Genomic DNA, 12,638 nt, shown 5'->3' on the forward strand with positions numbered 1-12,638 from the left:
GACGGTATAAATCAATAAAAATAAAACATATTATTTAAAAAGAATGTTTTTGATTGCCAAAGAGTTCCATATAATGTTGATATAGGGGCAAATAACCTTAATTTTTGTGCAGAATTTATATTGAAATCGATAAACAAGAAACCAAGCGATGTGTGTAAACTAACTTACACACAATTTGTAAACCCCCTTTGAGCCCCCCTTCCGCTGAAATCTCTGCCATAGATGGCGCTGTGGTGCGCGCGTGTTAAATATTCAAATCAGCCCCCGTCGAACAGGGAAAAGAGTGTTGCTCCACTGATGAGTCAGTGAGCGGCAAGGCACTCAAAGAGTCGCACACGTACAGTGTACGGTGCACAGGTACGGTGTGGGTGCCCCCTTTGCTGACCCCGACAAGCACCTGCTGAGCTCAGAGAATTCCAGAAAGTCGAATTGAAAAAATTCAGACTGTCTCTGGTAATATTTTTTTAGTCTTATCCCCTTTAGAAATATTCAGAACCCAGACGGGCGCTCTCTTACCCCACACACACACACACTCGTACTGCTGGGATCCACACGCACGCTGTGTACAGTGTACGTGTGCATAACGCCACAATAGAGCGCCCTGCTGGGAAAACACCACCAAGCGAGCGCATGCGCGCGCTCTCTTTCGCCTCACACGGACACGGCGCTTCGACTCTTCAGCGCGAGAGAGAGGGCGAGACTCCACCGCTGCCGTTTCCGTTTCTGGTTTTCGTGTGTCGCTGCGTCCATGTGTCCGTGTGTCCGTGTGCGTTGCCCTGTCGCCGCCGCCTGGCGATGCCAGTGTTTCTGTTTCTGGCATCAGTTCGATTTCAACTCTGCCAGCGTGTTATCGTCGATTGTGCGTTCGCTCCGCTCGGTTCGGTTGGGCAGCTACAACGGCCACCGCGGCAACAACACACAGGCCCTGCAACCTCTGGAGGAAGCTCTCAAGCTCCAGGGACTTGGCGATTTCGAACAAGCGTTTTCAAACTGGAGCTGAAATTTTAAAATCCAAATTAAATCACAAACAAAAGACAACACGGCCTGCAATGTGTGGGAAAAATAATAACATTTTTGTTAACTGTTGCAAACATTGAGTTTAATTGTTTGTTTTGGTCGTAAAATCAAATTTTATGACCAGCAACATAAAAAGCCAAACCCCAGAAGCAGCAGCAGCAGTGGAAACAACAACACCCAGTCGCGATTTGTGCCGGCATCAGAAAAACTAAAAACAAACACCCAGTCAGCAATAATAAATTATTTATTATAATTAATACAAAATATCAAAATAAATAGAAACAAGAAAAGAGAAAAGGCTAAGCCAAGCCAAACAAGTAGCAAGGAAAAAATAAACAGAAACCAGCAGAGTGTTTTTAAACTTCCAATTTAAAAAACAAAAGAACACAAAAATACCCAATTCGAATATTTCGTGAGATTTTGACCACAGCGAACACCCTGTACAACGGAAACTCTCTTTTTCGGGCCGTTCGATCGAATCATCCGCCCCATGTGCCACAGCAACAACAACTGCCAGCTACATGACTCTCTTTCGTCGTTCGCTCTTCAAGCTGTGTGCGTGTGTGTGAGTGCGTAGCGTGTACGCTTTGTCTGTGTGCGTGTGCGGTACGCAAATAAAAGCAAGGGAATTTTTGGATATTAAAAAAAAACACTAAGATACATTATTAAAAATAAAAAATTCAACAAAATTATAGTAATTAAATTAAAAGAGCTTTAAGAGGGAGAGTGATTTAGTGACTCCGAAATCGGTTGGAGGGTCGCGGCGATCGACCCCGGAAGAACTTCGATTCCTTTCGCCAGTTCGAGTGACACGCGTGCAAGATAACCGTAAATATTCCACCCCTCCCCCAAACCCCAACCATCCCGCTGGCGTGCGCTCTCTACGACCCCCACGATGTCTCGGCAGTCGGGTCGCACGCCGCTGCCGGGGCGTGGTGGGGGCATCATACACACACCCACGCCCACACCGCCCACCCGCACCTGCAGCCGCATCCGCATCCCGCCATGCAGCAGCATCACCTCCAACAGCAGCAGCAGGAGCAGCAGCAGCAGCAACAGCAACAGCAGCAGCAGCAGCAGCATCTTCAGCAGGAGCAGCAACAACATCTGCAGCAGCTGCATCACCACGCGCACCACCACCTGCCTCAGCCATTGCATACCACCAGCCATCACCACAGCGCGCATCCCCACCTACAGCAGCAGCAGCAGCAGCAGCAACAGCAGCAACAGCAGCAACTTGCAACATCGCCCTCAGCGGTGCTGCAACAACAGCAACAGCAGCAGCAACAACAGCAGACAACGCCCACCACACATTCCACGCCCACCCATGCGGTCATGTACGAGGATCCACATCCACCTGTGCCCGTGCCCATTGTCGCCGTGCAGCAGCAACACCTCCCCGCTCCCCAGCAACAGCAGCAGCAACACCAACAGCAGCAGCAGCAGCAACAGCTGGCAACAACACCAACGGTGGCCGGCGCCCTCAGTCCCGCCCAAACACCCACTGGTCCCTCCGCCCAACAACAACAACAGCAGCAGCAGCAGACGCAGCAGCAACATCTCACATCACCGCACCACCAGCAACTGCCACAGCAGCAACAAACTCCGAACAGTGTCGCTAGTGGCGCCTCCTCGAATCTCCAGCAGCAGCAGCAGCAGAACTCAGCGGTCGCTTCTGGCCAGGCGCAGATCGTGGCGCCGACCACGGCCAGTGTTTCTCCCTCCAGTGTTAGTTCCCAGAAGGAAGGTGAGGTCCTTGGAAATGCTGGGGTTGCAAAACCCAATTAATGTATTCTGAAAATCTGAAAACCATCTTGAACTTTTAACTTTTTATTAGGAATTTAATGTGATAGGGCCTCAAATCAAGATTTGGGTAATTAAAGTTTGAAATATTCTAAATAATGTATTTTAATTCCTAGAACAAATGAAAATAAACAAATTTTCCAAATTCTTAAGAATCAGATGATAAGGTTTCCTTTTTGGGGAATTTTGAGCATTACATGAAAAATACATTTTTAGAATATATTAAATAAATTTGGAATCATTAAATATTTATAATTCTCTTGGAAAATAATACGAGCACGCTCGTATAAAATTGCTTACACAATTAAAAAAAAATATTGAACTTAAAAATGAATCATAATCAAAGAGCGATCTACGTTCCCTTGGTTACAAAAACATTGTTTTTTAATATAACTATATTCTTGTTCATTAAAAAGGCTATAAAAATATTTTTTAAAGAGTTTCTTGGTAAAGTACTCGAAGTACTAGCGGTTTTGTTAAGATCATCGCCCTTCCATAGAACGGACGTATTGAAACCCTCATGGCTGGTTCCATAAATGCTCTTGGCAAAAGGGAATCTCATATGTTTATACTTTGTAAATATTTCTTTCAATTAAGTTTTACAAATATAACAGTTTGCTTATTGATATTTTTATTTCATTCTTGTCGTATATCAATTGAAAATTACAATACCTTATTTAGGGGAAAATAAATTTTGAAGTCTGTTATAAATAATATATACCTATATATTATTATTTAATATATAAAATAAACTAAGAGGAAAATGGTTTGCTGATTGACCGTTTCTTAAAAAGATATTACGGGCTTATTGGTTACGGTTAATGCTGTGTAGTATTTTATATGTTTAAGAAACAGCTTGATATTTTTTAAGCATTTGTCGATTTATTAATGTGTAAATATTATTTTTAAATATTAAACATTTAATATAATAAGGCAAGTTATCGCTAACTAAGGAATTTTAGTTCACATCTAGTAGGTCGCATTAAGTAATCAAAAATAGTCGTAAAAAGTCACTCTCCCACGCGGAGATTATTCAAATTGACTGGATATTAATAGGCCACTTTCATTCGCTTTCAGACATCAATATGTCCATCCAATTAGCACCACTGCACATACCCGCCATCCGGCCCGGTCCGGGCTTCGAGACGGACGCCTCGGCGGCGGTCAAACGGCACACGGCCCCCTGGCCTTACAATGACGATGGCTTCAACCAGTACCACGCCTCCGCATCGCAGTACTACATGGAGCAGCGGGACCGCAAGTACATGTTCCCCCACTACCCAGAAACCCAGTTTCAGGTGAGGTCGCCACACCTGGCATACTATTAGCTTTGTCCCCAACCGCACCTGCCATGAAAAATTCCTTATCGCAGCAGTACTGGCCCAACTACCGCCCCGACCAGCCGGCAACCGCGGCGGCGGCGGCCTACATGAGCGCCACCGAGGACCGCCACGTGAGCGCGGCAGCGGCCGCCCGACAGTCCGTCGAGGGCACCTCGCAGTCCAGTTATGAGCCGCCCACTTACTCCTCGCCCGGCGGGCTGCGCGGCTATCCCAGCGAGGCCTACTCCAGCTCAGGTAAGTTAGAGCAGTCGAGAGTCAAGGGAAGGTTAAATTTTACACAGAGAAAAATGTTCTCTTTATTTTATTAGTAATTTACCGTTTTCATAATTAATACAAAAGTCTGGCAGATGTGTAAGCTTAAATACAGTTTTATTTTAAATTTTATTTTGTTTTTTCTAATAACTGAAATGTATAATTAAAATATATCAGAATATTTAGAAAAATCTATGTTTCTCCGTGTGCATTTCGTTGTTGCTGTTGTCAACGTATCGGTTGGAATAGCGAATTGCGAAACCGATACCGAAACGGCAAACTTGCCGTTCAATTAGCGTAGTGCAAAACAGCCCATAAATCGATTCTCGCTATTTGGCTAGCGTTACGCCTAAATGTGGGTGTGAAAGTCGTTGGCAGCGCATTCTAGGAGGCTATGTTCCTCTGGCATCTTATCACCAGAAGTCGAGAGCTTTAAGTTCTGTCAACTAATCACCCAGGGATTTCCCTAGTAAAGAAACGTTTTTATCGGGGTATATATCATAAAAGTAGGCACTTCAATGGGTAGTCTAACCAGTTTTGCTACAAGGTGCACATAATGAAGGTGAGAAGGCCAAGTATGCATATTTCCAATATTCTCAACCCCTAAACAGTTGACAAGTTTCCAAAAGACACCTCCAATAAGTGGGATGTCACATTGTCGTCGAAACTTATTATTTATATTCTCTCAGTTTAGAGAACAAAAATGTATATAACTTGTGGATTTTTATTCTTTGTTGTTTAAATAAATTAAAAAAGAGAAAGAATTAGACATTTTTTTAAGGAGTTTATTTAGTACTTAAAAGGTAGAAAATTTAAACGATGAGTTAGCGTTTCAGAACTTTTAAGTTTAAATTTTAGTTTCAGAAAGATTTCCATATTCGTTTAAAGACTTAATATAATTCAGGAGCTTGCAATAAATAACTACATATATTAAAGTTTAATTTTCACCTCTAATTGCAGTCCAATAAAAGTTATTTATAAATTAAAATAAATCCAACTTGTCACTTTTTTAAGCATAAATTTAATAGCTTCATTTTGATGCCCAATGACCGGGAACGAATGTATGCATTAACCATTACCCATTAACCATTACTCAGTCGGGTGTGAATGGGCCTCATGCCAATTCGGAGCTCCGCTCCCCGTACCGCACCAATTAAGGGGCCATAAACGCTGAATTGAATAATTTTGTATTACGCTTATTGCTAAACAATTTCCTTAATTGCTCTATAAACTTTAACGATCTAATATTGCATTAAAAACGGAAATAGTGCGGGGACCACTCGCATTCATTTTTTTTTTGTAGTGCAGCAAAAAGTGCTGAAATTTAATCTTTAATCCTTTCATCTTTTTCAGGAGCCTCTGGTGGATTGTCCGTGGGCGCCGTGGGTCCTTGCACGCCCAACACGGCCCTGCACGAGTGGACCGGCCAGGTGTCCGTCCGGAAAAAGCGGAAGCCCTACTCCAAGTTCCAGACCCTGGAGCTGGAGAAGGAGTTCCTTTTCAATGCCTATGTGTCCAAGCAGAAGCGCTGGGAGCTGGCCAGGAATCTGCAGCTGACCGAGCGGCAGGTGAGTCATTCGACTTGGAGGATTCCGAACTTGAAATATAAAACTATATATTGTTGCAGGTTAAGATATGGTTCCAGAACCGGCGCATGAAGAACAAGAAGAACTCACAGCGCCAGGCCAATCAGCAGAATAATAACAACAACTCGAGCAGCAACCACAACCACGCGCAGCCGACCCAGCAGCATCATAGCAACCATCACCTGAACCTCGGCTTGAGCATGGGTCACCACTCCACGAAGATGCACCAGTGACCCTTGGACAACGGCAGCGCGGGCGCAATGGGCTTTGCCACCTACTAGCAGTTAGCCAATCCGAGTTCGGTGAATCCCCAGCCGCAGCCGAACTCGCAGGGGGATCCGCATTCGCATGCGCATCCGAATCCGAACCCCCACTCCCTGACCGATCCGAACCACCATATGATCAAGAACGAGCTGGCACTGGACTTCCCCTGTTAGCCAGTGGATGCAAATATTTGTAGAGAAAGAGAGGAAGAGTAAAATGTACAAAACACAGAGAGATCTCTAGGATGGAGTGTGGAGGATCACGATCTGTGGCAGCCCAGGAGAGCAGAGCGCAGGCGTCGCGCTGACGAATGATTGGAATGCAGTTAATTATTAAGTCAGTTCTAGAGATCCCCGAGATCCCAAAACCCAGCAGCATAGTTCGGTAGTTGAATATAGATACGAGTAAGATGGCAGCAGAAGCAGCAAATATGGAATATGAAAATATATATATGTACTATATGTACTTCTCTTGACGCTCTCATTAAACTTAGCGAGCACCATGAATTTTCTGAATTATAAATTATGAATATGAATATACTTAAACGTCAACGTGAATATAACCCCGCATAAATTATGAATACACGCGTTCGAGTAGTAGATTTTACCATAACTATCCATTTAAGAGCGGCTAAATTAGGATGAGCACATTGTAGACCCAGCTAAAGATGTTCTTAAAAACAAGCAAAACAAAACGAATTGTTTAACAATTTTCGGAACCCTCCCAAGTCCCCCTCTCAAGAACACACACTCCGCAAGGATAGGATAAATTTTGTCGTGTATTGTTCGTCGTGTCGTGTCCTTTGATACCCTTTAAGTTCCTGTATATAAACTAAGACATCGCGCCGACTTCCGGCCGAAGCAACCACTCGATAAACTAATCTAAAAGCAGTTATATAAATTGGAGATATTCGATATGTGTATGATATATGAACTCGAATTCGATTTTAGCAAATGGTCTAATAGTAAGTCGCAAATTTCAATGTGTGTGTGCATGTTTACTCCATAGTTGAAGTCGCTTTCGAATTAAATTAACTCTAAACGAAAACCTTAACAAGATCTACTCGTAAAGCTAAAGCAACATACAAAAACTAAAGAAAATTAATGCAAGATGAATACATTTTACTAAAGTAAGCGAGTGTGAACAAAAATAAAGAAATCGATGGACGGGGTGGACATGTCGAGGAGGAAGTAATTAGCATACCGTAACAGCTACTTATATAACTTACACATAGTACTATATAATACCATATAGTAATCGTACATATGCATACATATATTTTCATGTGTATCGATGCCGCTTGATCCTGATATTAAGTCTAAGTTTAGTTGTGTTGTGTAATTATCGATTTTGTTAATGTTTTGCCCCGAGCATTATATTATTATGCTAAAACCTAAACCTAAACCTAATCCTAACGCCTACACCTACACCTACACACCTATGCCTCTCATTCTATGTGTATAATTAGCTATATGCATACTTGATGAAGAAATGATTTCACCCACTGCTTTATTCATGTTCTTGTATTATTATTATTTTGAGCCCTCGATAAGTTGTAGTCTAAAGTCGGTTATGTTTATGATTATGTTCGATTATAGTTTGTTTAGTGAATTTTAATCTAGAATTAGCAATTCTCTTTTTTAAAAAGTTAATTATTGTGAATAAAATACAACAACTTGCAGCAGTGCAAAAATATACACACAATTTAAAAATATCCCTACTTCTTGGTGGCTTTTCAATAATCGCCGCAATATAGTTCAATATATCCTGAATTTACTCAGTTTTTATCCTTGATTTCTTCTCATCTCCTCTGTTTTTCCGCCCATTTTTTCGGTAAGTACACCAAAGAGGAGGATGTCGACACATCGCAAACGACCTCTCACCATCGAATTTACTCATAGGCATCCAGATAACATACTCGGTACTCGTACTCGTACATCACGTAAAGCAAAATACGTATGTACTGCACCTACTCGTAAGCAGATCAGTTCGTAATCTCAGCTCTCTCAGCCAAATTGAAACACTAAAAGCTTTCTGATCATCAAAATAACACACCTTAAATGCATTTATCTTTTCTTGAATTTTTATTCTTTTCCTTTGGGTTTTTCTGAGTTTTTGTTACCGTCTTGGTTCGACACTGGTATTGTAATACAGCGCTTAAATAAATTAAAACTAGAATTAATAGTCTTGTTTCGGCATATGTCTTAAGATTAAATAAATTATTACGTAACTGTGTTTCTCTGACTTTTATTAAAATCCACCTAAATATCTCTACATAGTACAGCCGATGGTTTTTTATGGAAAAAGGTAGGTACCATAATTCAGTTGGATTCAAAGTCTGGATTCAGTATGGTAGTTAATCAGATGTGGAAAAGGGAACAGGAAGCGATGGAAACTTTGAAATAGTAATAGTGTAATAGTAATAGTGATATATTAGAAAAGTCTTAAAAAAAACTACATAAATTATAAAGTAGGAAGGGACTTTAAGGGGATTTTTATACTAACTCAGGTTCTTAAAATTTTAGTCAGAAGATTCAAAAACAGTGAAGGAGTCATTTCCGACCCTATAAATCATATATATTCTTGATCAGAATTAAGAGCTGAGTCTATTAGGCAACATCTGCAAGAAAAAAAATTTCAAAATTTTTTCAAAATTTTAGAAGGGGTTACATCATTAAAATTGTCAAAAATTCAAAAAAAAAATTAATTTTGGTTTTTAAAAATTCAACATGCTGTCTTATTAACCTTACAAAAACTAGCTCAAAAAAGCTTTCCGAATGGAAATTAGTGCATTTTTGGTTTAGTTATGATGGATTTCCTTTTCGATCGAATGGCCTAATTGCTAACTGAAAGGGTATACACACTTCGGCTTCTCTTAGTAAGCTAACTTTCCTGTTTGCTCTTCTGTTGATTCTGAATGTATCCATTGGTGATCATAGTAAATTTATAATATATATTATTAATTAAAGCCTAATTAGTAGTCTTATCAATCAATTGTGATCAATCAAATTGTGATTAAAAGACTTTAGTATATCCACTCGTTATGTTATAATTTCAATTCCTTGTTTTCAAATCCAATATATTTTCAATAAATTTGGATATATTTCAATAAATTCACAAGTAAACATTCATTATAAAAAATATTTTACTGGTGGATATCTGGAAATTTATTCACTATTTTTCGTTAAGCCAGATGTTGGCGTAGTACATATATTTAGGGGTACAGCTCATTAAGATTTTGTATCAATATCGCTAGCAAATATTTGCATTGATAATTGCCTTCACTTGGGATCATAAAAGTGAACCCCGCAATCTGTTCTTTGTTTAAATGCTATTCAACCCCTACCTACCAAGGGGTTGCAAGCGGACTTGAGACAGTCGATAGATGCATATATGGGTGTACATGGAGTGGTATGGCCATGTACCTCTCGCTCAGTTGTATCTACCTATATAAATTTGAATAAGTTTTCATCGATGCCCCGAGCTTGGAGGCTTCGGGTTCGGGGCGGGAAACGCCATAAAATGCACCCTGCTATGTAAACACTGCCATGGCATTTCCCCTCTTTCTCGAAGGTCCACAGATTGCGAGATAAAGAGCTTCAGCCTCAGCTTCGGTTCTGTTCGGTTCGGTTTCATGCGTTTTTTACGTTATGTACTAGAAGCAGCTTTCACCCATCGAACGGCAGTGGGTTGCGATTTGCTCCTTGGGGTTGGATGGATTCAGACAGGGTCTTATATTGGGGATGTCGATGGGTCTACTCAGCGGGTGGTTGCGTCCAATAAACTTACCAACCACCGACATCGAAATCGTAGTTTGCCGAGAGCCAAGCATTTTAAAATAAATCGATTGAAGTGTGGTTCTCTAAAAATAACAATGAGAACTAAGAGGATTTCACTTCTTTTTGTCAGAAAATCAAATGAAGAGAATTTTAGTTTAAATTTATTTACGAAACAAGTCTTCAATTCTTGATTTTAGAGTTTTTTGACGAAAAATTGGAACAGGTTTTATATTATACATATATGTTTTATATTAAAGCTTTTACAAAATTGGCTGGTTAAAATTGTTTGGTCTTGATTCCACACATTTATCATTATAAAACAATAATAACAATTAATTAATAATATTGTGCGGTTGGGTCCTAAGAATGAAAATATAAAATAATATAAAATATTTATTTGTAGAGCTTTGTGACATTGTGGACTATTTATATTTTGAGTCAGCGATGTTATTAAATATCTTAAATGGTTAATGTGAACACCGAACGCTGAAGACGAAACTGTAACATGTTCTGAATGCTCTGACCTCAACGCACTTCTAAATCTGCATTCTAGATTTCTTAATTTTAGAAATATTGGTGACATATTTGACTGTGTTTTCTGAAGCCATTTGATAAGCCGGAAAAAAACTGTCAATTCCTGGATTCAAATACTCGACAAAGAGCGTTTAACAGAGAAAAAATATGTTCTTAATCAATTTTAATTAATATAAAACTTAAATTATTTAAATGTTTGTATAATTTACTTTAAACAGTTTTTTTTAACGAAAATCGTATCGACTTTCGAATCTGTGGGAATTTGATTATTACGTATGTATACGGATATAAAAAGGTTAAGCAAGATTGAAGACACACAACTAAAGATTTCATGAATTTAAGACAAGGTGAATATAGTTTTTTAGGGTTAATTTATCTGTTTTTCTCAAATTTAGGGCGAATTGCGATTTCCTTGCTTATTTTTTCATAAAAAGTACGGTGAATTTGACCTACAATTTGTGGTGTAAAAAATCTTACAAGTGTACAAATATAATTTCCAACTGTTTTTGACATCCCCAGAATGAAGGGGCGGTTGCAGGCCAAAGGTATGTATAGTGGCGAGCACGTATGAATACCAGTTTGTGCTATTATATACATATGTGGTATTGTACATATGTGCTATTATTATTACCTATATTCTTTTACTTAGTTACTAAACATATAATTAAGTATATAGTTTTTAAATCGAGAATAATTGCCCTTAAATTTATGTGAAATGTGTCTTTTTTTAAATCTTTCAAGATATAAGAAAAATTCACCTTTTGTTATACAAAGATTTTTAAATATTCAGGGAAAATTGAAATATATGGTAAGATACGTAAAGTGTATACCGATTTATTTAAATTTATTATTAACAAAACTCCAAACTATCAAAATAGTCGTTGGTATACATATAATATATAGTCGAATATTGATGTTAAATCACCAAAATCTTACCGACTCTGAGGGTTAAAACATTTTTTACCCGAGGGGATCCTTGTCGAATTCGGGGCATATGCGGGGTAATGGTAAAAAGTTGTCACAAAGTGCCCGTGGATGCTATGAAAATATGTACCTAATTCAATACGATTCGATCTGGTAATCAAAAGATAAGCGTGCGGGAGATGGCAGCCATGTGAACCGGACTCGTTTTGGGGTTGAAAATGGGAGATGTGCCCCGGGACCCCGGGACAAGCGGAGTGTAGAATGTCGAAGGAACAACAATCAAATGATTAGAGCGGCAACAACCACCGTGGCCTGGCTGGGAAACTGGAATTCAAAATTGACTCGTCGGTGTCGTCAGCCTCGAACTCGAGTGCCATATTCAGTTTCAAATATAGCCTCAGGCCTCAGCTTCAGCTACAGCTACAGCTTGGCTTGGGTTTTTTTTTTGGTCGACTCTCGGACTTGTTTCGCACATAAAGATACAAATGTATCTGCGGCAGACAGCAAATGGCGTATATAAAATGATTGGACATGAGCCGGTGTGTGTGTCTGTGTGTGTGTATCTGGTGGTTGTTTCTGCCATTCGGTCACCGAGAGCGAGGGAGACGGGTGTGTCAGGGCCGAGAGAGAGGCAAGATACACGCGCGTTTTACGACCCGCCGCTCCTCCTGGCTTTTCATCTTTTGGCATTGGGTCTCGGAACGAGCACGCCAACGGGCAGGGGAACGAGAATTCAGAGAATGAGAATTCCGAGTTCTCCGGCGAGTTCTCGATTCTCGCACTCGCAAGTGTTGCCATCGCGCTTTCTGCTCTGCCGCTGCGCTGCCCGGGGTTTACGATCTTCCATATTCCATTCCATTCCCATTTTTCCCTTTCGGTTTTCTGCCGTTCTGTTTTCGGTTTTCAGTTTTCGGTCTTTGCGCCAGGTTCACGGCACATCCTCACATCCTCGCCGGCATCTGGGCACTGGAGACGCCAGCCACTGCCACAACCACCGCTCTTGCCGTGCACCTCATGTACCTCAGCCGTTGTATCTATGTATCTGCGTATCTGCGGCGACGCCGGCTGCTCTGCCAACGACGCTGCCACTGCAGCCGCCTTGTGTCAAAGTGAACAGCAAATATTATTTTTTGGAC

The 12,638-nt window shown here is 40.5% G+C and overlaps 1 protein-coding gene across 2 annotated transcripts; it reads left to right on the forward strand.

The window, feature by feature from the left end:
* The first annotated feature begins 875 nt into the window (after positions 1 to 875).
* On the forward strand, positions 876 to 6,841 carry Abd-B (Abdominal B). 2 transcript variants are annotated; one of them, XM_017162198.3, is made up of 5 exons: positions 876 to 2,764; positions 3,898 to 4,118; positions 4,196 to 4,397; positions 5,769 to 5,983; positions 6,043 to 6,841. In XM_017162198.3, the coding sequence occupies exons 1-5, from the start codon at positions 2,023 to 2,025 to the stop codon at positions 6,232 to 6,234; spliced, it is 1,572 nt and encodes a 523-aa protein (XP_017017687.1). In that variant the 5' UTR covers positions 876 to 2,022; the 3' UTR covers positions 6,235 to 6,841. The 2 variants fall into 2 exon arrangements, with proteins under 2 accessions (XP_017017687.1, XP_017017686.1); XM_017162197.3 differs by having other exon boundaries at positions 879 to 2,764; positions 4,193 to 4,397.
* The last annotated feature ends 5,797 nt before the right edge of the window (positions 6,842 to 12,638 follow it).

This window comes from Drosophila kikkawai, chromosome 3R, assembly GCF_030179895.1.
Source record: "Drosophila kikkawai strain 14028-0561.14 chromosome 3R, DkikHiC1v2, whole genome shotgun sequence".
Taxonomy (NCBI): domain Eukaryota; kingdom Metazoa; phylum Arthropoda; class Insecta; order Diptera; family Drosophilidae; genus Drosophila; species Drosophila kikkawai.

Bases quoted from the DNA above. Each gene is read 5' to 3' on its own strand.
- Abd-B (XM_017162197.3), top strand. From the start codon at position 2,023: ATGCAGCAGCATCACCTCCAACAGCAGCAGCAGGAGCAGCAGCAGCAG. The intron at 2,765-3,897 runs GTGAGGTCCTTG...ATTCGCTTTCAG, and splicing joins TGTTAGTTCCCAGAAGGAAG to ACATCAATATGTCCATCCAA. The intron at 4,119-4,192 runs GTGAGGTCGCCA...TCCTTATCGCAG, and splicing joins ACCCAGAAACCCAGTTTCAG to CAGTACTGGCCCAACTACCG.